At 61.8% G+C, this 24,574-nt stretch overlaps 1 protein-coding gene across 4 annotated transcripts in view; it reads right to left on the bottom strand.

The window, feature by feature from the left end:
* Nucleotides 1-63: 63 nt before the first annotated feature.
* Nucleotides 64-24,574, bottom strand: part of RASGRF1 (Ras protein specific guanine nucleotide releasing factor 1) — a 42,059-nt gene continuing 17,548 nt past the window's right edge. Inside the window, exons 4-27 of one of the 4 annotated variants that reach the window (XM_064455952.1) lie at nt 23,964-24,056; nt 22,521-22,774; nt 21,502-21,581; nt 20,836-21,029; nt 20,238-20,347; nt 18,835-18,953; nt 18,216-18,376; nt 17,301-17,364; nt 16,141-16,277; nt 15,365-15,447; nt 14,422-14,670; nt 13,636-14,006; nt 12,312-12,437; nt 11,523-11,693; nt 11,035-11,141; nt 10,200-10,312; nt 9,714-9,774; nt 7,156-7,259; nt 6,688-6,772; nt 6,194-6,391; nt 5,308-5,387; nt 4,120-4,237; nt 3,696-3,764; nt 64-1,106 (exon numbers count right to left, since the gene is read on the bottom strand). In XM_064455952.1, the coding sequence (XP_064312022.1) occupies nt 1,014-1,106; nt 3,696-3,764; nt 4,120-4,237; nt 5,308-5,387; nt 6,194-6,391; nt 6,688-6,772; nt 7,156-7,259; nt 9,714-9,774; nt 10,200-10,312; nt 11,035-11,141; nt 11,523-11,693; nt 12,312-12,437; nt 13,636-14,006; nt 14,422-14,670; nt 15,365-15,447; nt 16,141-16,277; nt 17,301-17,364; nt 18,216-18,376; nt 18,835-18,953; nt 20,238-20,347; nt 20,836-21,029; nt 21,502-21,581; nt 22,521-22,774; nt 23,964-24,056 (3,240 nt within the window). In that variant the 3' untranslated portion in view covers nt 64-1,013. Of the gene's footprint in view, nt 1,107-3,695; nt 3,765-4,119; nt 4,238-5,307; nt 5,388-6,193; nt 6,392-6,687; nt 6,773-7,155; nt 7,260-9,713; nt 9,775-10,199; nt 10,313-11,034; nt 11,148-11,522; nt 11,694-12,311; nt 12,438-13,635; nt 14,007-14,421; nt 14,671-15,364; nt 15,448-16,140; nt 16,278-17,300; nt 17,365-18,215; nt 18,377-18,834; nt 18,954-20,237; nt 20,348-20,835; nt 21,030-21,501; nt 21,582-22,520; nt 22,775-23,963; nt 24,057-24,574 lie in introns of all 4 variants that reach the window. The other 3 variants (XM_064455954.1, XM_064455951.1, XM_064455953.1) reach the window with 3 other exon arrangements.

The raw sequence follows: 24,574 nt of genomic DNA, 5'->3' as shown, positions 1-24,574 counted from the left end.
GAGGGGGAGGGCGGTGTTCGAGGGTGCGGCGTTGACCCGCGATAAAAACATGACAAGTCCCGGTTCACCCTGAGATAGAATAGATTTATTAGCAAGAGGTAATCAGGAAACATATATTTTTACAAAAAAATGGAAATATTTTTCCAAACAAGCTGTAAGTTGAAATAGTTTTAGGGCTTGAAAGAGAATTCTCATACCACGAGGTATTGCTTACAGCAAAAGTGTTCTGGTTGTTAGAGTGGAGCATGCCTGCCACTGTAAAGTTAAACTGTGTTTATATACTGTACAATGTAAAAAATACATGGTAATATTCACAGAATAAGCACTACATTACTATATTCCTGCTAGAAGGTGGTTAGACAGGATTACAGTATATGTAATAAAAACACTCGGTCATCTTTTTCTAATTCTACATCATGTTACTCATAGTGGTCACAAGGTATACGCATCTATAGCATATCAACAGAAGCTTGTCATGAGCCGTACGCAGCGAGGAGAGTCAAGGGGACGTTTCCATCTTCCCGACTTCGCAGGGACCGGGGGAGCGGCCGAGAGGCCCCCGCGGCACCGGACCAGCGCGGGGGGGGCACGCAGAGAGGGGCAGCTCTGCACCGGGCGATAAGCTTTAATGTGTTCTCTTCCCCCGCCTCACAGCGTTTGCCCGGGGATGTTACTGCCCGCGCCGCCCGAGCGAGAGCTGCTCCGAGCTGCCCGAGAGCCCCGCGGGAACACAGGGGCTCGCCTGCCCGACCGCCAGCCCCCTCGGGAAGAACAAATGACAAAAATAACATCATCGAAAAGAAACCAGGACTCCAGCAAAGTGTCGATGCGTGAAACCTTAAACGATGCGGGAAATCCTACGCGAGGTCTACTGCGGCCTAAGAACGAGGGGGCGGTTTGCTTGGAGAAGCACATACGTGAAAGTCACTCCAGGGCGTCCAACAGAAACAAACAGATATATACAGTATGGTATAGCGTGTGTACACGAGCAGCCGCCGGCCACTGCTCCGGGCTCAAGAAGGCAGTTTGGGCTCTATTCGCAGAGAAGCTTCGTAAAGGGTTTCTTCGTCCATCACAAATGACTGGTCCAGCAGGTACTGCGTCACCTGGAAAAATGAGAGCCAAACCGTTAGCAGGGAGGACCCACCTCTGCTGCAGCCGATGATAAATGCTGAAACTGGGAGATTATAAAGGCCTGAGCAGTAAAAAACGAGTCGCAGAGGAGGGCCTGCAGTTCTGCCAACCGACACAGGCATTGCACATGCTTATCTCATCCCAGGATTGCAAAGTCTTGCCTACTCCTCAGCTGCTCTTCTGTTTTTCTTGCTTAGTTTTCCTCTCTGGTACTATTATATCAGCCACAAAGTTCTCTCCTGTTGTGAACACAACGCCCCAATAATTAAGACACTGCATAAGTGGGGAATGACGTTCTTGCTGCAGGAATACTGCTGACGGGGCAGGACATCTGCGCCGGTGCTAGCAGAAAATCTGCTTGCAATTCCTGGTAGATTTTTCCCAAATTACTTTTTGGCCCCGTTAGCAGCACAGCATGCGCTGGTGATGCCAAAGACAGGCACGGCCCATGCCGGGGTGAGGTGCCGCGCCAGGGGTTTGGAGCCGGCTGGCATGAGGAGCAGCCGGCAGCAGAGCCTTTGCCCAGGAAGAGCCGGCAGTGCAGACAGGGCTTCATCCCATCACCCACAGGAGAGTCCGGGAGCTTCCGTACAGCTGTATCGCACCTCTGCCGGGAGACAGGGCGATGCACGGCTGTTGGCTGTTTTCAGCTGGGTTTCTCAGGGCAATGGGCTGCTTTCACAGACACTCATCTTTTTCCTCAGCAGGAGAGGCCACGAGGAGGCAGGGGTTACCTGGGGTGTCTGGTTGGGAAAAGGCTGTGGAGTGAGCCCAGCCCCAGGCAGGTACCAACGTTGCAGAGGGCAAGGCTGGGGCTGCCTGGCACTGCAGAGGCTAAAATCAGAGCCTGCAGCTCCCTGACCTCCGCCAGCACGGCTGGGGGTCATGGTCCAGAGGGGCTGGGCTGCTCCCACCACCACACAGAGAAACTGGTGTCATCGGAGGGCGGTTTGGCCCGGCCCGATCACCAGCAACGCGGCCGCCGGGGCACTGGGCAGCGGCACTGCTTCAGGAGGGTTTGCTGTTTCTGGAGAACAGCAGCGCTGGAGGCAGCGGAAATCCCCACAGCAACCAGCCCCGCTCCTCCGTGGCTCTGTGGTGCTGCAGCAGAGGAAGTGTGAGGGCAACTGAGACCTTTCATCTCATCGCATGTGTGGGGCCACCCAGCACCAGGCTGCGGGGGGTGGGGGTGGGTAGTGGGACATGCTCAGCTCCCAGCCTGCACCCCCAGCCCGGGGAGCGGGGTGCTGCCCCAGAATAGCTATTTCTTAGCATCTCCGGGGTGGGCTCTGCTGGTGCTGGGACAACTCAGCTGCATCCAGACTGCTGGGAGCGACCTGCAGGGGGGTCCCGGGGGGACACAGTCTGGTCCTGCTCCGTGCAAAGCCTGCTGCAGGGAAAGGGGGGCACTGGGGGAGGGGCAGCCTCTGCCCCGTGGCCCGGCTGTGCGGGCAAGGAGCAGCGCGTGCATTTTATAAACACACAGAGCTGCCCCAGGAGCTCTCTGGCCACCCGCCACACCGCCCGCCCTGCCCGACAGCTGTGACATCCGGGCGTAGCTGCTGTCTACAGCAATGCCTCCGCCGCAGCACCCCGGGGGAGGCATGGGGGGGCCTGCTGCGGCCCCTGCAGCCACCCTCCGGCCCCCGCGTCGCTGCCAACAGCCACCCGCAAGGCCCAGGCACTGCTCTCGGTGCAGAGGCACCAGCCACGCTCCTGCTGCAGCGGACGGGCAGCAAAAGGCAAGGGAGGGTAGAGCACGAGGGCAGCGGTCCCAGGAGCCACCGACACTTGTTACTCATTCCCATGGAAGGGCCCCATGGATGGAGAAAGGTACAGCTTCTCGTTCCACCTCCAGGTAAAACACGAGCCCTGGCTGAGTTCAAGTCCAGGAGCTGCTCTCCCGCAGGACAGGGACCTCCGCAGCAGACCCACGCCCACGCTCTCGCAGCGCACAGGTCTCTGCCTCGGCTGAGGTTTGCCCGAAAGCAGCTCACAGCGGAGGACGGCTCCGTCCCCAGCGCCCACCCACTCCCCGGGAGCCCTTCCAGGCTGCTCCCTCGCCACGCTGCCCGACCGTGGCCACGCTCCAGCCCCAGCTCAGCAAGACCGTGCCGGGCTGCTGCCCCCCGTGCCCACGATCGCGGCGGCTCGCAGAAAGAACCAGAGCGAAATGGCAGTGCTGTTCGCTGGGAAGAAACGGCAGCAAAGCTAGGGCCAGGCAGGGACGGCGCTGACTTGCCCTGACCGAGGCTCGGATGGCGGACGCTGCATCCTTTTGCTCTGCCAGCAATGCTGCCTAGGCATTTTATGGTTTGCGTGGCACGAGAGGCACCAGAGCAGGGAGGTCGCTACCCATCTCCCATGCCTGCCTGCCTCCGTTATGCCTCACCTGACACAAACCCCCACCTGCACTGGTTCTGCTAGCATTTTGGTGCTAAATTTCTTACAGAAGCATCACATCTTCCCTGAAGGTGCTGCCAGAAATTGAAGGCTGCTTAGGCACTGCAATTGGAGCGGGAGATGAGAGGGAACACGTGGCTCTTGGGACAAGGCCGTACCTTAGGCTGGTGCTCAATCTTGTAGGAGGTTTGCTGGAACTGGCGGATCTCTCTTATGATGTGGGAAATCTGTCCGGAGATAAAACACAGGCTGTTTACAGCACAGCCATCACCACCAGCACCGCGTCCCAGCAGCCGGGAGGGCGACGGGCAGCCGGTGGAGCGCGCTCCATCCACACCTTTCGACCACAGCACGATGCAAAGGGCTTTTTTTGTTTCTTCTGGACACATCCCTCACCAGGGACAACCCCAGCTGCGTGCACGCGTGCAGGGGGACGTGTGTGGCCGCCTGGTGCTGTCTGGATGACGGCCAGCTGCGGGGGCTGCACGGGGCGGGCACAGACCTGGCCAGCACCGCGGCACCGAGCCGCATCGCTCCAACCCGGCCCCCGCACGCCCGCTGCAGCCGGGCTGGGAGACTCACCATCCGCATTTTGGAGAAGTTCACCAGGCCGTCCTCGGTGTAATTTGGGGTCCCCTCCTCAATGAACGCCAGGTCGGTCAGGTACATTCCCAGGTAGGGGACGCATGGAGGGTCACAACTTTGGGAGCAAACCAGAAACAAATAAGAAAGAAAACTGCCTTACCCGGCGGCTTTGGAGTGGGGAGGAGGGTGGGACTCCACAGTTAGCAGAATTTGAAGGATTCTCTCTAATATACAGAAACCTGAGAAGGAAGCCTCTCCCCAGGAAGGCTGCTGCCCTCCTGAGCCTCATCCCGCAGCCGCCGTCCCCGTGGGCAGGGCAGGACAAACACGAGCTGCGGCCGTGCCCCGCACGAAGCCGCGGGCTGCAGGAAGGGAGTCAGGGACAGCTTCGGCAGAGGGTTGGAAAGACCTTTGGAAGCTTCCCCTGCTGGCCTCAACGCCCACAGCCAGTGAGACCCCCCCGCCAACAGCCGAGGGCAGTGCAGGCACTGGGCTTGTCCCCCACCCGTCATACCATGTCCCAGCCCGGTCCACATCGCCACACGCTGCTGATGGGACACAGCCCACGGGTGTCTGCCGTGCATGGGGATGCACCACCTCGTGGGGATGCACCAGCTCCAGGGCACCCTGCTCCCCACGCACCCGCAGCACCAGGCTCCTCGACTGCGGGACCAAGTGAGGACCAAGCGACGATGATTCGGGGAGCCTGAGTGCTGGCAGAGAAGCCCAGCGCCGCCAGCTCTGCTGGGCAACGCTCGGACGCGGGAGCCACCCCGCTCTGCTGCCGATAAGGTCCACGCTAGCTGGAGTGACATGCTGGTGGGAAACCATAGCTATATCTGGTGCGCTTTGGGGTTTAAACTGTTTGTAAGGGGAAGGGAAAATAAGTTTCCTGGTGTCTGGCAATGATTTGCCCTTTGCAATCCCTTTAATTCATGCCTTTCCACACCACTGCTCAGAGGAGCAGCTCGTTACTCGGGATCACTTTGCAAGCCGCTGCCCTGTGCCGGCTAAACAAGACACACGTTAGCGCAAGCTCTGAAATGACCTTGAGAGCAAAGCCCCAGCCCGCAGCGCGGGAGCCAGGGTGGGATCCAGGTCCCCGGCCACTGCGGGGGCCCCGTGCCGGCCGTCAGCAGCCCCCTCACGGCAGCGGCCGCGGGAAGAGAATCGTCATTCACTCACTTTTTCAGTGCCTCCCTCAGGTTCTTGAACCTGCCCTCCGACGACACCAGCTTTTGTAGCTTGTCGATCAGAGCCTTTGTCTGCAAGAAACCCAAAGTGTCGCCTGGAGAAGGCCCTGGAAGAAACCCCCGTCCCTGTGGCCAGGGAGGGGTGAAGCCTGCGGAGCCGCTGGGTCTCTCCTGTCCTGCCCTGCCCGCAGCAGCCACCGAGACACATCACTCTCGTCCGGCTGCTCGACACCTCTGCAGGTACAAATTCTGCCCTGGCTGTCACACGCGGCTCCTGGTGACACCCAGAGGAGCCAGGCAAACACTCAAAAGCAAAGTTCCTCCAACACATAATAAAGACAGGCTATGCACTTGTTTCCTTCCCCTGCCTCCCACCTTTGCCTTCACCAGTGCCTGTTTTAATTTACAGGTTTATCACTTTGCAGTAAAGAAGATGGCGTTTCAGATTCAGAGGAGCCCACACGGCGGTTCTGGCTTGGCAGCCCCTGAACTCCATCAGGCTCTGCACCGTGCAGTTCCAAGCTATTTCTGTGCCAAGTAACTCAATGCAATAATTCATTTTGCTGACGCATAATTGGTCCGAGAAGCCCAGAAAACCAGTTTAAAGAAGTGCCCCTCTGTGTGTGCATACAGCTACAATGACTCTCAGGAAAGGTTTCTTGAGCTGCACGTGACCGGCGGGATGAATAAACCCGACAGCAGCGCAGGGTCTGAGCTGCTTGCACACCACCTCCCTCCTGGGAAAGCCCTAAAAAACCTTACTCTGTTTCCTAACTGTTTTTATAACGCGCGTGTCCTACGTCATCCCACCACCGCCACGCTCAGCCCATCAAACCCTCCCCTGCCTCCCCAGGAGAGGCTCAGCCCCGCGCCCCTACCTGCTTGGAGACCTTGAGCCAGGTTTTCTTCAGGCGGAAGATGGCACTGCGGTTGAGGGAGGAGGTGATCTCCAGCACCGCGTTGTAGTTGTGCAGGCACCTGCAGATGTCCGCCACCGCCACCCACTTCTCGATGGCGCTCACCCGCGCGTTGATCTCCTCGTTCCGGAGGATCTCCGACGCGATCAAGTTACTGACCTTTGGGGAGACACCGGTCCCAGCCCCGTGTCAGCAGGACTTTACAACAGCTACGCGCCCTCCGGCCTCGCGGTGGCTTTTAAAGACATTTCCCTTCACTGCAGCAGCCCCAGCAGGAGTGACTGCACCAGGAGATGCTCTGCCTGCGACAGGTCCCCACGGCACGTAACATCCTCAGAGCACGGGTGGGGGCAGGTAAAGCTCGTACATCCCAGTCCCTGGCGGAGGCCGGGGGCAGGTTGGCTGCGCCGCCTCGCCTCTGCCCATCTCCCCATCCCCGGCCGCGACGCACTTACATCATTAAAGTGCTTTGTGTTCTTCATGATGTAAGGAGTCCTTTCATTCTTCTCCAGCTTCATCCAACCCTGCCCAAAGAACTCTCTGCAAATGACAACATTCAGATCAACATTTATTTCCCATTTTTCTGGGACACCCAAGCCCTACAAGCTCCGCTGCACCCACACGGGACAGAGGTGCCAGTGCCTTCGCCCCCACGCTGCCGGAAAGGGAACACGCGGACGCACTTCATGGACATGGAAGGCTCTCCCCGAGCTGCTCACCCCAGGACGCCAGCAAACAACACACAGGGTCAGGGCTCAAATTTGGGCTCAAGCCCAGCCTGGGCTACCTGCAGAGCAGGCAGCAGCTGGGAAGGGTTTGCACCCGCTGGGTTTAGCCCGGACCAGGCTGGCTGTGGGGGAGCCGGCGGCTGCAGGGCCCTGGGTGACCAGAACAGCCTTTCCTGACTCGTGGGCGTCACTCACTCATATGGGATCTTCTTGAAGACCAGGTGATCCAGCAGTGTCAGCTGTTCCGCAATTTCCAGGGCCGAGTGGTTTTCAAAAGGTTCTGCTTTGACTCCCTCAGCCTGAGCGACAAAGGCAACAACAAGGACTCGTGGGTTAAGAGCGTAGTAAGATTTTACATGCAGGTAATGTAAAAAAATCAAAGCCAAAGCTGTCTCCAACACCGAGAAATCCACTGAGTGCAACAGCTCTGCTCCCTCCCGCAAGCAGCCCGAGAGAGCTCAGGCGGCAGAGGGGAGTGGGGCTGTGCCCCTGCTCCAGAGCAGGGCTGGGGGGTCGCAAGCCAAAGGCTCTTCCCCATCGGAGCCAGCGTGCGTGGTGCTGCCCTGCTCCGATGGTTCAGAGCACCGCATCCCGCACCCCGCCAGTGCTGAGAAGCGCCGGCCTCACACCGCCCTGCGAACCCAACGGTTTTAATTATGTTATCATCTGAGCACATGTACAGACACAAAATTAACTAATCTTGTCTATTTAATTAATTAGGTGCAGCTATGGAACGGATCCGCACACGCTGGCTCCTGCAACCGCCGCCTTTTTTGCTCTACATCTGTTTAATTAATAACGTACCAGGGGATCCCAGCTGGAGCGGCGCGGCCGAGCCGTCGCCCTGCGCCCAGCCACCCACAGCATCGGCAGCTCCTGACCCTGCCGCCGCTTGGCATGGCTCTTCCGAGGGATGTTCAGAAAAGCAGGAGAACAAGGATGGCCCCCGTCCCTGCTGCCTGGCTCTGGCCAAGCGGCGTTTGCAGGGCTGGGGGGCTTGGGGCACCCCGTGCTTGGAGCCGCCCCGGCTGACAGCGAGAGCCGCCGGCCCCAGACCTGCACGGAGCGTGCACGGGCTTCCCTGCGCTTCAGCACGAACACAGCCCGAACTCAGGGTTCTCCCAGCAGGGAACTGTCTAAAACCCTGCCACAGCATCCCTGGGTGCTCTGGCTGCCTCCGGCCCAGCCAGTTTCTCCCGCAGACAGCCTGGCCCCTCCTCGCTGCCCTCCCCAGCACCGCCTGGAAGCAAAGAGCAAATGGCACAGCCCTGTCCCAGCCTCGCTCAGGGATGCCGCTCTGGAACACCAGCTGCCACATTGCAGCGTCCCCTGGCCGCGGGGTGCAAGGGGGGATCCACACTGCGGGGTGGTCGGGGGCGCAGGACAGACAGAATATGCCGTGGGTCAGCCGAGCCCCCTGCTCTGGGGTGCTGCTTCACCCTGAGAAGAGGCATCACCTCCCTCCAGCACCCTCTGCAAAGCAGGGGTTTCGGAAAAGCAGAGTGGGTCCAGGCCCCCATGGGTGAGCCGGCCCCAGGAGTCGTCCTGGCCAGCAGGAATTAACAGCCTGTTGCAAAATCCTCTCCTGGCCAGGGGGAAGGGGGTTGCGAAAGCAGCTCCTGGGGAGCAAACACCAACCGGGCTTCTCTGCTGCAGCTCAAGGGCCCGTGGAGAGGCTGCGGGAGGGTGGGTGCACTCTGAGGGTGGGTGTAGGCTGCGGGGCACACCCTGCCAGAGCACAGGGTGCTGCTGACAGCAAACACTGGGTGGGCGAGTGGCTCTGGTGGCACTCAGCAGCACCGGTGCCGCGATGCAGGAGGGCTCCGAGCACCCTGGAGGGCACCCCGGGCAAGGGTTCAGCTCAGGTCACAACGCACACCCCCAGCTCGCGAGGAGGGGGCCGGGGAAGCCACAGCCCCCATCACCCCAGTGTGCGCCCCAATCACCAGGGCTCCCTCGCGTCCCCACTGTGCCTCTGACCGCAGGTCGCTGCTGCTCAGACTGAGAGGCAGACCGAAACCCTCTGGTTTCCTTTGCCTTCTCTCCTTCAAAGGAAGTTTCCAGCACCCGTGGCTGCAGACAAAAGCTTAAAAAAAAAACCCCCAAGAGAGCTCAGCCACTCCAGAAGCCGGCCGGCAGACCCAGGGGACAGAGCCACTGTTGTTTCAGGTGCATCAGGCCAATTTAAAGTGGCTCCTGGGTTTTTCCAGGAGCAGACTTTGGTTTTTTTTTTGTTGTTGTTTAATGCAGGAAGGTGGCAAATGCACTGCAGCCACCCTGATGGTTTTAAATCCATTGCACGTTCCCAGGGCTCCGCTCCCGGGGGAGCGGCGCTGACGCCAGCTGCACCAACGCCCGTCCCTTGGCACCAGGGCACAGCAGCTCTGGCGCAGGTTGGGGGACACAGAGGACATGGAGGCAACCCAGGGGGTTCTCCTGCATCCCCCGGGCAGGCGCTGGCAGCAGCAGGCGCGTCTCCCTGCCCACTCCAGCCATCCTGCTGGCAGTGCAGGAGGACTAAACACCCGGTGGGCTGGATTAGCGTCGCCTCTGCCTGTAACAGATCCAGCTGTGCTCACAGCTGGCCCCATCCCCAGAAAACCTTCCCCTGCTTTGAAGCCGTAGGCCCGGGCAGCGGGCTTGGAGAACCGCTCTCCACCGAGCCAGCTGCGCCAGAGCGCGGGGACCTTTAGCTGTTCCCCTACCACCACGCTGAGCTACCAGGCAGAGTGACAAAGGGAAAGGGTATTCACCATCTGTACGACCTCCTCCAGGGTTATCTGATTGTCTCCCGGATCCTCCTGCGTCAAGGTCCTACGGCGAGAAAAGACAGCGTTACTTCAGCTGGGAAAGCATCACACCTGCACAACTCGGACAGGGCTGCAGCACGACTGTGGTTTTTCACAGATTAAACACTCGGCGCGCGTAAGAACGCTTGGTAAGTCTCATTTCCCATTTCAAAGAGAAAAAAACCCTTAACCAAGGCCACCGCTGGCCCCACATGCAGGGACAAAGGTGGGGGTCACACCTCGCCCGCGGCCCCTGATCAGGTCCCGATGTGCTGGGGAGGCCAATGCACCCAGCGCCGCCCATCCTCCTCCTCAGCACCTCCCAGGCCCCGGGCACAGCCCCTCCTGGAGACCTCGCACCCACGTTCATCCCGGGGGGCAGCGGGAAGCGGCCTTGGAGACGCTGGCACATCACCCAGGAAAAGCAACCTCCCACCCACGGCCCTTCACCTTATGATGTTGGCGGCTGCCTTCCTCTCCTGGGTCAGGAGCTCGGGATCGTGGATAACCTCCTCCAGAAAGCCGATCACTCTGAACTTCAGCTCCTCATTGGTTTCAAAGTCCTGCCAAAGCCGGCACAGTCACTGTGTTAACATGCTATAATGTGAGGGGCATCAGTTCCCAGCGGCTCCGCTCCTGGCGCGTTTAAGCCCGGCCAAGACCGATGGCCATGGGGTGCCAGCGCGGGTGGCTGCTCGGCCGCGGGCAGGGGCTGCCTCTCCCCTGGGAAACCCCAGCCCGCAGCACCCAGCAAACGGGAGCCAGCCAGGACGGCACCAGGCCCCTCTCGTACCATCGCAGCGGCATCACCCAGCCTGGGAGGGGTGTGGGGGCTTCCCAGTGCCAACCAGTATGGCACCGCTCCCAGCACCCCCAGCAACCAGTGACCAAGAGGAACAGGGGCAGCAAGGAAAGCCACCTGGTGTCCTAACACTGACCCCAGCCTGAAACCCCTGAACAGGAATCAAACCCAGCTGCTCCACTTCCACTAAGCCCAGCTGGGGGTGACTGTGGATCCCGGCTCCCCTCCTTTGCACTCCGAATATGCAAACACCGCAATCCACGCCTGGCCCCCCGCTCCGCGCCAGGGGCTCCCAGCTCCCCTGCTTGGCAGTTTTCATCTCCTCCCCATGTCCACTCATTTGCTTAATTAAAAAAGAAGTGCCAAATTGTCTTTCCAGCTGGAGCCTGGCTGAGCCTCCTGGCACGCAGCCGAATTCATGCCGGCGGGGAGGGAGGGCCCCCACAGCACCCACCCCTCAAGCGGCCCCCCACCACCACCCACCTGTGAGTGTTTGGAGACCCAGTGCCGCAGCACATTGAGGACCCGGTTGGTGGCCGCTCTCCGGATCACGAACTCCTTGTCTCCGTTCCGCTGGTCCGTCGGAAAGCCTGAAACTGCCAGCGACCCCTTAGCACAGCTACAGCTCCGTCGGGAATCGCCAACGGGTATTTTTGGGACTGCTGCAAGGAGCAGCCCCATATTCCCAAGCATCCCTAAGCTGCCTCTTCAACGCTAGCACCGGGGAGGCTCGGGGCAGTGGGGTGCTCCGGCACAGGCACAAAGCGTTCAGCTGCCTGCAACGCGCACGTTCCTCGGGCAGCCCCCGCACCCACGGACCACAGCCCGGAGCGGGTAGGAGCTGGGCTGCGGGTGCTCTGGGCTCCCCCCACGGGGGCTGCCTCCCAGCCGAGGGCAACCCAGCCAAGTACAGAAGAAACAGGCACCCTGAAAATGCATCCCCACGCTGCCGGCAGCCCGGGGCAGGGTACCTGCGCTGGCGAGGGACATCCTGCGGTACTTCTCCTTGGTGGGGGTCCCCTCGTTGGCTCCCGCCGTGGCGATGGCGAACGCAGAGGCGGCGGACAGGGCGCTGCGGGTGCTGTCGAGCTCCCGGCAGGACGTCATGACTATGCCGTTGTTGTAAGAAAACAACGAGAAATCTGGGGGCGGGGAGAAGAAAGCCAACGCCACTCTGGCCTCTGCCACAGCCCCAGCCAGGGACCCTCCCGCAGCCCTGGCCCCCCTCGCCAGCCCCCTGGGTACGGGGCTCATGGAGGTGGGGGGTGCGGACGGCCAGAGCCGGGCTGCTCCCCACGGAGAGCTGGCTTCCACCCCGCCGGGGCTGGGGCAAAGGAGGTGGGCAGCTTTGCATGCCACCACACTGTAGGAACTTATCCCACACAGCTTCAGCAGGAATTAAGCCAACAGGGTGCTACAGACAGTGTTAAGATAGCTATAGGGGAGACTCAAGCAGATAAATCAGTGCTTGATGCTGGGCCAGCCTCACGCCTTGAGCAGTGTGACTCGCTCCCAACGTGCCAGATCGGCCCCAGGAGGGGAGATCTGAAAGGGGTGAGAAGACCCGGGAAGATGCGCAGGCCAGAGAGTTCAGCTTTTCCCTGTCCTCTTGTAGAAAAACAAAGGGTAAAGTCCTGCTCCTTCTCACATCTGCTTCAGTTTTACGCCTGCACCTCTAGCAGCTCTGCAGGGCCAGGCTCAAGGGCAGCGCGCAGCCCCGAGTGACCCCCGAGCAGGACAGCTCTTGGATCACTTGTTACCTGATGAATTTTTGCACTTGACGGATTTAGGAGTCGTCGGAGATTTTGTTGGGGAAGTTTCAGCTTCTGCTTCATCGCTCTGGTTGGGATCCGTATCCGACTCTTCCCTGACAGACACCTCTGAGCCTGGGAGGAACAGGGAACCCAGTTACCGTCGCTGCTGGGCACGTGCTTGGTGCAGCCACATTTTAGCTCTTCCAGATTTTCCTCAAATCTGGATCATTCCAGCTGGGCACACAGCGACCAAGTACACAAGACACGGAGTCCTGGAATTACTTTGGGGTTTTTTGGGGGTGGGTTTTTTTCTTACTCAGCTTTCAGGGAGCACACGAGCCACAGGACGCAGGAGCTCTCTGTGCTGTGCATGGTGCATGTGTTGCCAGCGTGGAGGCTCTGCCTGGGGCTGGCAATGGCCAGCCGCGCCGCGGGCGAACCCCAGCCCATGCACCCCACGCGGAGCTATGGGGTGGGATGCGGTACCTCCTTCCCAGGCCACAGTCGTGCCTCCTGCCCGGCATCCCGGGAAATCACCCAGCGAAGGGCTGCAGGAGGAGCTGGGGCAACCTGTCCCCTCGCCCTCGGCTACCCCACAGCCCGGCTTCGCCCCTCGTGGAGCCCCGGCTTGGGCACCAGGGCACAGAAGGTGCTCACACAACCCACAGCGAGGCTCAGGATAATGGCAAGGTGCAAACAGGGACGCTGCAGCCTGTTCCTGCTTTCGTTAAAGTCAGGGAAAGTGCTAGCAGTGCCGGAGTCGTGCACACAGCCCTGCTTGCACAGGGGTCCGGCTCCAGGGCAGCCGCCGTGCCGCCGGCGGGTCCCGGCTCGGGGTGCGGAGCGTGACCGCGGTGCGGGCGGGCAGCGCAGCTCAGCCTGCAGCCACTAACGCCGCGGCGAGTGCTCAGGTCAGAGGGTCCCTGGGGTCTTCATGGCCGAACGGCTCCTGCAGGGCTACGGCAGGGGGATCCTCGCCTGCCACTGCTGTGCCGTGCTCAAAGCGTGCTGGGGGCACGTCGGCACAGGGGGGCAGAGGGATGCTCAGTGGGGTGAGGACCGGTGGCCTTTGCGGTGTTTTACACACCTTGGGACAGCTCTCTTCCCCCAACACCCTCACCGCATCACCAGGAGCACCGCTGCCACCACGACTGCCACTGCTCTCCCCAGGACACGGAGGGCTGGGCTGCTGCAAAGACCCCGGGCACGGTGTGCCCGACACCCAGCACATGCTTCATGTACCCCCCGCAGAGCACCCACCAAAACTGCCCCCTTCCTGCTGGCTACCTCGGCTGGACGCCCACCTGCCTGCAAACCCACAGCGACTTACTCTGCTTGCTCGGCAGAGACTCCTCTTGCTTTTCTGAGGCTGCTTCTCCTTCGTCAGAGATTTTGTTGGGATAGTTACTGGACACGTACAGTTTGTTTATGTCCAGGGTGGTCTTACTGAAGGGAGCCATGGAGGAGTACATGCTTGCATAGCCGTTGGAGGAGCAGCTCAGAGCAGCCAGGTCCAGCGCCTTCCCTCCTGTGATGATGGGGATGTTGAGGGAGAGCTTCCTCCGCCGGCTAGGGGACGAGGACTTGGTGATGGAGAGGGGGGGAGGCGAGGAGAACTTGCGGTTGGCTCTGGGCGACTTGGGGGGCTCGCCGTACAGCAGCTTGTTGTTCTGGCTGTTTGCAAACAGGAGCTCCAGCGACCTTGGCAGAGAGACAGGGTAAGGCTGAACTCACACCCTCTGTCTGAGAGGTCGTGGAGATCCCCGCCGGCAGCTCCAGCAGCGCTGGGTCTCCGGAGCATCCCCCTGGGCACGGCAGAGCCAGCGTGAGCCCCTGACGCCCCGCTCCCACCGCTCAGCCCCCCCAGGAGCAGGGGCACCCGCAGAGCTCGGGTTTATCTGCTTCCCCAGTTTGCGGGTGTCACAGCTCGTGGGGACCCGGTGAAACAGCCCTGGAGCGGCACCAGGGCCAGGCAGGTCTGGGGAGCAGAGAACTGACTTGGGCAGAAGAGGGGACGGAGGAGCAATGCTGCAGCCCCCCATAAACTCTGCCGGTCCTTTAGGGGCAGGGCGGGTCCCCGGCACAGGCACCGCAGCGACGCCGCGCGCAGCCTCACCGTGCGGGGATGGCACTGATCGGCTTCTTGTAGATCGTGATGAGCTTGTCAAGGACGACCAGGGCGGTGGTGAAGACACGGTACGAATGCAGGAACGTGTTCAGAAAGTCAATGCTCAGGAACCGCAGGTCTGTCAGCCTCTCCAGGAGCCGTTCCACGCTTGCATAGCGGATCTGCAGGACCTTGCAGGAATTCATCGTTTTACTGAACCTAATGTCAACATCATCACAATACAAGCTGGCATCAGACCTGCAGAGAAACAAGATATCTGTGGTTCCAGCCTGGAACAAAACCAGGAGCTGCTCTGCGCAAGCAGCTTCCCCCCGAGATGTGCGGGGACCACGGAAAGCGGTACAGGTCCTCGGCAGCGACGGAGCTTCGTTCGCACGGGGTGTCCCTACGTAAAACGCAGGCAGGAACACTCCCAGGGGAAGGCTAGGAAACCCGCGCCCCGGAACGGGGGGAAACACCGCGCAGCGCGGGCAAAAACCATGGAACGACTGTCCCCGAGGGACGCCCACGAACCGAGGCCCTTCCCGGAGCACGACAGCAGGCCTGCAGCGGTGCGGGCGGGCGATGCGGTGGGGGCACCCCGCCGCTGCCCCGTCCCACCGGCTGTGCTCAGCACCACAGAGCCTGCAGCCCTGCGCCCCTCTCCTCCAGGGGTCTCACCCTCCCACCCCTTTACTACTATTATTTTTCCTCTGAGCTCTCCCCTTCAACCTTCCCACCTCCCAGAGCACAGTCCCACACAGATCTCCTCTCCCAGCTAATCAGTGCTCCTAATCACTGTGCTGGGAACAGCACTCCCAAGTGCCCGAGCACACGGGAAAGCCGCTGGGCTCCTGGGGCTTTCAGCAGCATTTGGCTGCCGTGGGAGCTGCGCTGTGGGGCCGGGCAGAGCCCGGTGCTCTCCACAGCGCCCGGCTGCGGCGGCACTCACTTGATCATCTGGGGGACAGTGACCTTGGAGTTCTCCTCGAAGGCGTTCATCATGAGGCCGTTGCAGCGGATGTTGTCCACGCACTGGAAGAGACACGGGTGGGAGGTGGGAGAAGGCGGCGAGGGTTGCCCCGCTGCCTGGCAGGCTTGGACACGCTCTACGAGAGCCCAAGCTTGGTCTTATCCAGACAAGACGCATCCTTGCTAGCTGCATCTACCGTGCATGACAGGAGAGCACGGCTGGGAGCGCGCAGCTGGGAAGGGAAAGAGCTTCTGCCTGAAAATCGGAGCTCTGTGATCAGGCTCCTGCATCCCTGTGCTGTGGGAGGCATCACCCAGAGCCGCTCCCCAGCTCTCCCGCTGTGACCTGGCCCAGGCCAAAGGTGTGCTGGCAGACACAAAGGCGCGTCGCCACAAACCCGCTCTCATCCTGTACCGCTGTAACTGAACCCCCCTCCCAGCCTGCGCTGCTGGACGCACCCCCTGCACGGAGCCGCTCTCCCCGGGCGCCCAAGGCTCGGTGGGCCCCCCATGCTGCTCGCACCAGCCCGAAGCAGCAAGACCTCAGCCCAGGGTGCACACCCGGCCGGGCACTACGGCCACAGCCCGAGGGCAGGCAGCAGAACTGCGGCCGCGCAGCCAACGCCAAGCGTTAACTCTGGGTGCCCAAAGCCACTGCCGCAGCCTGCGTCGGGCAGCCGAGCAGGAATCCCGCGGGGGCCGCTTGTCCCTGGGACTCCGCGCCCCGGCACCTCCTCCCTGCCGGCTCCTTCCTACCTGGCTGATGTCACTGGTCCACGCAGCCTTCTCCTGCCGGGACGAGGCCACGAGGATAACCGTAAAAGACGACGCATCCTTTGGCTCCACCACGATTTTGAAGTCAAGATGGTCGATGTCTTGCCCCGACGCTTTTGCTTTGGAATAAAAAAACCACACACAGTGATAGTGACAAGGCTTCCTCGCCCCTCTCCCCCGCCCCGCCCCATAGGCTGCATTAAGGTTTTAAGGCGTTTGTTGCATTTTGCGGGTTGCCTGCGGTGAGGACGCGACGGGTTCGCTGGGCAAAGGCTCCGTGTTTGCAACGTGAGGTCGGCACACCGCGAGCGCCGCACGTCCTGGCTGCTGCGGCCCCGGCGGCACACGCCGGGGGAGAACCCAGCTCCGCAGCACGATGGAAAACTCATAATGAGAACAAGAGAAAGGAGCCCGTGCTTTTTCACAAGCCCGCAGTTAAGCGGGCACGGCTGAGGACATCCAGCATCTTTGCCTTTTTCCGCCGCTAGCGCCAAGCCACGACGCCCGCCTCAGGACGGACTGATTTGCATAAATGTGCATCTGTTTGCTTCACAATAAATAATTTACTTAATTAAATCCAGCCAGTAGGTCATGACTTCCTCGAACCTATTCAGCATCTAAATTTGCTCCAACTCCGCTGCAGCTGGTTTATCCACGCGGACGATGGCAGCGATGCTCGTGAGGACACGAGCTGACCGCGCTGCCATCGGTCCCAGCCACGGAAGACAGCAGCTGCCTCCAGCCGGGGACAACACTGCCGGGGCTGGCAGCAACCTCCCTCGTGCCACGGCTCCGGCATTAAGTGCGGCCTCCAGCAGGACCCGCGCACCCGGCACCTCCCCGGCCCCCGGGGTGCAGCTTTGCCCTCCCCGCCACGAGGTGACCGTGCCGCAGAACCCGAGACTGCCTGCGGTGCACGGCGGGAGGCGGTCTGCGGTGCTGCTGGCGCCGGCAACCTCGGCAAAGAGGGGCCTGGAGTAGCTGCGACTTTGCTTTTTGAGGTGCCCCTGTCTGCTCAGCAACCAGATGCTCAAGCCAACCTCCCCACCCTGCACCCACGGGTGGGGGCCAAGCAGGGCCCCGGGCATGCCCCGGGGGGCGTCTGCCCCGCGTGGGGCTGCGCGTGGGGCGGGGGCACCTACCGTCCTCGTCAGTGCTCTCCTGCTCCTCCACCAGCGTGCAGTCGATGAGGGAGATCACGCCGTTCTGCAGGGGGGGAGTCGGGGCTCAGCGGCAGGATCCCCCCCCACCCTTGGGTGGCTGAGGGCTGCCCCGGCCCCCCACCCCACATCACAGCCCACCGCTCCGGGGGCGGGGTCGGGGCGATGCTGCCGAGGGTTTCGGCATGGCTGCGTGCAGCCCGCGGCCAGCGCGGCGTCTGCCTTCGCTGGGAAAAAGCAGTTGCTGACTGCTGGGATATCGCGGTTTTCCTTGTCTAACCGATCAGCTAATTTGTTTATAAATTATTTAATACGAGCTTTAAATTAAATTTTCCAAAAGTGTGTTGTTGTAATAATCAACTCTTTGCCATGGACTGTAATTTTTCAAACTGATAATTCAATGCCAGTAATGAGCAATTTCTGTAAGATTCTTGCTCAATTAACTGCAAAGCTTCCACCAACAAAAGTGTGAGTCTTGGGCGCGGACTGGAGGCGACCGTGAGCATTATGTACCAACCTAGGCTATAATTTAACTTTCTCACTGAATAGATTGTCAAGGTTTCTGCTGCAAATCAGGATAACTTCTTTTATCGAGAACTTGCAGTTTCTCATCTTTGCCCATGACTCAGAGCTCCGCACATCACCGACAAGACGTCTGGACCGCACGAAATAAATTCGCCTGCCCGCCAGCTCCCAGCCCGGCACCCCCCGGGGAGGGCGGGTGGTCCCTGGCCCCCCGGTGTCACCAGGAGAGCCCGGCCAGCTCAGGCCGCAGCAGTGCCAGTCTCTGCCCCCTCCCCGTGCGTGAGCCCCCTCCCCAGCACCCCGGGGAGCAGCACCAGCTCCAAGCCCGGCAGCGGCCAGGGCCGTCGCTGGGGCCGCCGATCCCCCCCGCACCTTGGTCAGATGCAGCTTGCCTCCGGAGCCCCTGGTGCAGATGATCAAGTGCTTGGAGAAGAGGAAGCACTGCCGCTCGCCCTCCTTCTTCAGCGAGAGGGAGCCCAGCCGCCCCCGCGTGATCTTCCCTTTCTCCGACATCGGCACTTGGATGAGGGACCCTGCGGAGGGGAGAGACCCGTCCCTGGCATCGGCGTCAGGGGGGCTTCGAGGGCACGGTCCCGGGAGAGGGCCATCGCTGCGTGCCCGGAGCGGGGCAGCAGCGCGGGTCCTGGGCTGGGGCTGGGACCGGCCCCGTGAGCCCCCGGCTGTGCTGGGCACCGGCCACAGCCCCCAGCCCACCGTGCACCCACATCGCGTGGGTGCTCCTCCGGGACCGAACGCGCCCGGGAGGCCAGGACGCCTAAAACGCACATCCTGCTCCGTGATGCGATACAATGCAGCGCCGAGACTGTCTGGAAATGAGGCGCTTTGGGCAGGGAAAATTCAGAAGTGGGTTATGTTTTTAAATGTCGCAGCTCACCAGACGGCGCTGCGGAGGGACGCGGTGAGGGGGGACGGGGGCTGCAGGGCTTCACGTTAACCGGGGAGGGGAGGGGTGTCAGCACAAACACCGTACCTTGTCTGACAAAAGTCTGGCTGGTGTCCAGCAGAATTTCACACCCTTCAATAATCATCCTCTCTATCGCCAGATTTTTTCGAATATTTTCGGTCTCGCTCACTTCGTCATGCATTATCCTGAAGGAGGGAGAAGAAAATCTTGGAGCTCGGATGAGATTTGCACTTTTCCCAGCAGATCCCTTTTAACGGACTGGAAGGGCTGCACTAGGTAAGTCCCAAACAGAAGGAACGCCGAGGGAATTACAGCAGTCATCCCTATCTATACAGCCCCGGGAGCTCAGGAGGTAACCTAAACGTCAGCCTGGACTGTACCTCCAGATCTGTAAATATCAAAACGTAAGTGCTTCTTTCTCAGAAATCACAAAATTTGGATTTAGTGATGGACAGATTGGCCCCATCACCAGCCCCTCCGACATCCCTGCAACTTGAGGAGTGGGAAAAGGGATGAAAACTCTTTATGGATCGCCTCGGGACCGAAGAGCGCCGGTGGGTTTGGTGCTGTCGCCATACACTGGCACGGGACACACGGACGCTTCGGTCCATGGCCTGCGGAGGGAGAGGATTGGAAACGGGGAATCGCGGCTGACTCCCGGGTGCTCATTGAGGAGCCCTCGGAGGCGCTCGGCCCCTTCCCGTGGGGCAGCCCCACCAGCACGGAGCAGCTCAGCCGCGCCGGAGGACAGAGCCAGACCTTCAGAGCCGTCGCAGCCCTCCAAAACTCGTGTTTCATCATTGAGGAGCCCTGGAAAACGTGGCCCCCGGCCAGAAGCAGCCGGGCTCCCGTCCCGCCGGCCCCAGGGACGGATCCGTACAGGAGGGCAGGAGACGGCACTGGAACGTCTCAGCCTTCGAAACGCAGAGGACGAGGGCAACGGGAGGGCAGCTCCTGGCTAAAACAGTGGGGCACCTTCGGTGCAGGGCGTTGCTTGCTGCCTGCGCCCGGGCAGCAGGCAGGGTGCGTGGGCAGCTCCCCACGCTGCCACCCACAGCACCCCCTGCACGAGCGGGCAGACCTCCCGGTGCCAACGGCTCACGAGGGGCTTCAGCCTTGTCCGGAACAGCCAACAGGCTCGAGTGAACCGAGGACTGAGCTTCTCCTGCGTCCCACCCCAGCGGGACAGCACAGCCCCTCCATCACCACCTCCACCGGCTTCACCCTGCGGGTGCTGTACAAACACCCAGGCCAGCCCGGTCCCACCCTCTCCAAACCCTGTGGGTCAGGGTCTGCCTGCCCCAGCCCCTCTCCCCACCCAGCAGAAGGGGAGCGCACCACACCGGCAGCCCGGGCCAGAGCCCCTCCGCCAGCCCGAACCGCCCGGGTGTGAGAGCTGCCCCCGGCCCCGCAGCCCCGGCCTCCGGGACGGGCAGGGGCAGGCAGGGACGGGCAGCGGTGGGTCTGACCTGGACAGCTCTTCCAGCTTGGACTTGGCGTAATCGAGGCTGTTCCTCTCCACGTGCTCGTGGGGGGTGTGAGCCAGCAGCTCGTGCAGCGTCAGGATGTACCTGGGGATCTGCGGCACAACAGACCGGAGCGGGGCATCAGCCGTGGCGGCGTGAGGGGTGGGCAGGCTGGCGGGGGCACAGAGGGCTGTGGGTGCCCACCCGGCGCGGCTCCAGCAGCTGCCACGGCTGGGGACACTGTGCCTCAGACCCCCTGATCTAGGAGGTTATCAAAGCTTCAAAGCTCTTCATGCTAGAACTTAATGAAGAGGGGGAACGGCGTGGGGTTTTGCCCAGGACTCTGCTGTGCCCCATCCACGTCCCAGCAGCACGGGGTAACTGGGGACTCGGCAGCTTCACCCAGAGAGTCCTCCTGCAGCACCGATGAGCCCAGCAACGGCCCGAGCCGGTCCCAGGAGCAGTGTGGGACCACGCAGGGTGCAGCCCCAGGCCACCTTTGCCCGAGCTTTGCCTCCCCGCCCATGAGGATGCCCATCCCATCCCGCACCACCAGCGCTGTGGTGGCATCCCCGGGGCCGATCCCAGTGCCAGCGGTCACCTGGAACATGGGGTAGGTCAGGAAGGTCTCCAGAGTCCTCTCCTCGCAGTCGGGCTTGGCCTCGTAGTGCTTCAGCAGCTTGTCGAAGTCCCGGTTCTGCTTGCAGTGCGCCAGGATCTGCAGGCTGTACTGGTGGTTCCTCACGAACTCCTGGTAGATGTTCAGCATGGGCAGCAGGATGTCGAACAAGTCGGCTGCGAGCAGAGAGGCGGTGGGTGTGCTGGTCCAGCCCGTGCTCTGGGGCCCCGGCACAGCCCCCCCAGCTCACGACCCTCCTCGCCCCTGGGTCCTGCCCAGGGCACCCCGCCGGGCCTCGTGCTGCTTGTGCAAACCCCAGGTTTTAAGGCTTTTAAGGACACCCTGTAGAGCCTGCTGAGGGTCCCATCGGACGCAGCAGTGCTCTTCAGCATCAGCTCTCCTGTGCATGGTCCAGCCCACCCCTCCACCGCCCGGCAGAACCAGGAACGCAGGAATTGGGTTTCCCCATCTTTTTGCTCAGGTCCTCGCCTCCGTGGCCGACATGACCAAGTGACGTGCCGTGCGTCGCGCTGCGCTGCCGCCGCCGGTTAGCAGAACGCCTGTCCGGCGGCACTGGGAGGAGGAGCGCGGGCTCGGCTCCACCGGCGAGCAGGAAGGAAACGCGGCGAGGAGGCAACACGCACTCACCCAGCACGAGCGTCGGCCAGCTGGATATCCTTGCCTTCAGGCCTTGGTAAAAGATTTGGTGCAAAAACATGATTGTTTCACTGGAAGATAAACCAAGGGGTGAAACGGCAGATGAACAAGTGGCAAATATAAGTAATTAGATGAAATCACCAGCCCAGAGCGGGAGCAGGGGAGCCCTCGGACTGGCTGGGGAGGCGGCTGCACAAGGTGGGGTGCAGAGAGGGTCCCCAGAGGCGCACAGGGAATGGTGGACGAGGGAGAGGACGTGCCCCCGTTCCCCAGCCCTGCCTGCGCACTCCTGCTGCCCACGGGGCCAGGCAGAGCAGGAACGGGCCAAAGCCTTTGCTGAGGCGGGCGCGATGCCGGGCAGAGCTGTGCCGAGCCGGGGCAGCCCCGCTCCCGCGGGCGGGCGATGCTCGGCAGCCCTCCGAGACACCCGCCCGCCTCCCTGCCCTGACAGCTGCCCACCCAGGGCGCCCCTGCCCTCCCCAGCCTTGCAGGACAGGGTGCTCCTGGCTGGAGCTCCGAGCAAGGCCCGGGTCCTCCGCTGATCATTCTCCAAGAGACCCCCACGGCGAGGGACCTCCTTCAGAGGCTGCGCCTGCCCCTCCATACCACCTCCCCTGAGAGCTGCATCCTCCCCGCTCCGCTCATCATTACCTATGGGCTGGTATTGATGCCAAAGGACACCATCCTCCCCACTGCCAGAGCCAGGACCTCGTGCAGATGGGCTCCTGGCAGCCCCGACCCGCTACAGAGGCCCTGGAGCATCACCCCCCACGGCACCTCCTCGTGTCAGTGCCAGGCACTCAGCAGGCTGCTGGTACCCGTGTCCCACGGGGGCGGTGAGCTTCCATCGATGCCTTTGGGAGCCAGGCTGCAGGCTCCCGCGGCGCCTGCTGGCACCGAGCACCCCAACACCCGTTCCGGGGGAGGGCAGTGGGCTGCGGACACCGACGCCTGCCTGGAGGCTGCTGGCCCCAGCGGCGTGCCGCAGAGCTCTTGGAGTCGGCGCTCACCTGTTGAGGAATATGCTGCTGACGTCGTCGTGCGTGATGGGAGGCTTCTTGGAACTGGCCGCCATCCGCAGCGGCCGCAGGAAGTTGTTGACGAGGATGTGGAGCTGCTGGACGTACTCGGCCTCCGCCTCCAGCATGCTGAAGACCACCTGGTTCCTCTTGCGCATGCTGTCGGCGTGGGGGGACCTGATGTAGTCCTGGATGATCGTCTTCCACTTCCTCCGGCACAGCCAGCCCCGCAGAAAGCTCTGCACCTGCCGAGGGAGCAGCGGGCACGTTAGGGTCCGGGCTGACGAGCCGGGCCGGCACCCCGCGCTCGGCACGGTGCAGGGGCCGTGGCTCTGCACTGAGGCTTCCCCGGCTCTGAGCTGAGGCGTGCACGATGGTGCCTGTTCCTGGTGCTGCTCTGAATCCTCCCGGCTGGGAAATGAGCAATAACTCATTTAAATGCACTTTGTTATTGCAGACAATGCCCTCTTTTCCCTTTCAGAGAGATGCATGGAAGACCCCTACGAGAAGCAAAGCTTCCGTGTTAACTCCTGACCTCCCCCGGGACAGCCACGACACCGGGCACTTCCCTGCCAGAAGGACTGAGTGGGTTTGGAGACTCCCAGCCCGCTGGGTGCTTGGCCCTACCCAGCACCCCGCAACCGCCCGGTGAACCGGGGCACCAAAGCCAGCACCCGCCTGTGCGCCCAAACACGCAGCGCTTATTAAGACACCTAGAAAAGCTTCCAACCCTCATGTAAATGAGCATCGCGGCACATCCCGGTCCGTGGCAGCGCTCCATCCGTACGGGCGGCCGCTGCCCGCCGCCCCAAGCCCACAGGGTTCAACCCCACGTCCCCTGCATGGGGCAGCGGGTGCCCAAGGCCGGCGGAGGCCTTCCCGGGGGTCGGGCGAGGGCAGGACCCGCTCCCCGACCAGCAACAGTGCCGGTCCCCTCCACGGCACCGCAGGGAGGCCGAGGCACCTCCGCGCTTGCCGGGCTCAGGGAGCCAGTGGGAGCGGGCGCGTGGCAAGCAGCATCTGCTGGTGAGCGCAGCTTGCTCTCCCCGGGAGTGCCTTAGTCGGAGCAGATTTCCTCACAGGGTCTGTTGCTCCCTGCAGGGACGCTGCTGGGGCGGTGGCTTGTTCTTTGCAAAAATAAAAGACGTAACCGCAGCCGCGGGAGGAGCGAGGTGTAAGGGGTGCTGTTTGTGCGCGAGCCGGCACGGGCAGGGATGCCTCGCTCACCCGGGGAACGCAGGGAGCGCCCCGCGGAGCAAACACAACCAGCACAAGGGTTTCCAGTTGTGCGAAAACACATTTTCCTCCCGGGGAAACCCCATTAGCAGAGGCAGCTCCTCAGATAGCTCCGCCAGCCCCACGCCGAGCACGCCCGCCACGCCGCCGTGAGTGCCGGGCCCCCGCCGAGCGCCGGCCCCCGCACCGCTCACCCACCTTCTTGATTTTCTTGATGTCGCTGTCGTCGTCGCTGGGCGCGCTGGTCTGGCCGGCCTGGATGCGCTCGTGGTCCTTGAGCAGGGAGGCGATCTGCGGGCACAGGGGGGGCGTGAGCGGCTGCGCCGCCCCGGCACCTCCCGGGAGCCGAGGGCAAACCCCGCCGCCGCGCAGCCCCGGGGAACGGCACACGCCTCCAGCCTCACTGCGGGTACAGGGACACATTGTGCTGATTCTGTCTTAGGGGGAGATCAGTAGACGGAGCAGATACAGAAACCCTGCAGAGCTGTCAGGGCGCTGACAACTCCCCGGCATCCCCAGCGCCCTCCGAACACGCCGCAGAGGCAGGGACCTGCAAACCCTGCCGGGTACCCGATGCAAACCACATCCTTCTTTCCTCAGAAAGCCTTCCCAGGCGAGTCGTTAAAAAATGAGCTGGAGAGAAAACGGCAGAAAAATCTCAAGTCATTTGCACCCTAAAACTTGCAGACGGGGACAAGCTCTCAGCCAGTCACAGCCTTCCAACACAAACTGGACCGAATCTCATTAGCTTCAAGCATTTGAATTTTTACTGTTTCTCGCCTGCACTTTTTCTCACTCTTCTGCTCATC

The sequence above is a fragment of the Phalacrocorax carbo genome, chromosome 7, assembly GCF_963921805.1.
Source record: "Phalacrocorax carbo chromosome 7, bPhaCar2.1, whole genome shotgun sequence".
Taxonomy (NCBI): Eukaryota; Metazoa; Chordata; class Aves; order Suliformes; family Phalacrocoracidae; genus Phalacrocorax; species Phalacrocorax carbo.
Note: the sequence above shows the minus strand (reverse complement) of the source record. Positions and strands in the feature narration are given on the sequence as shown.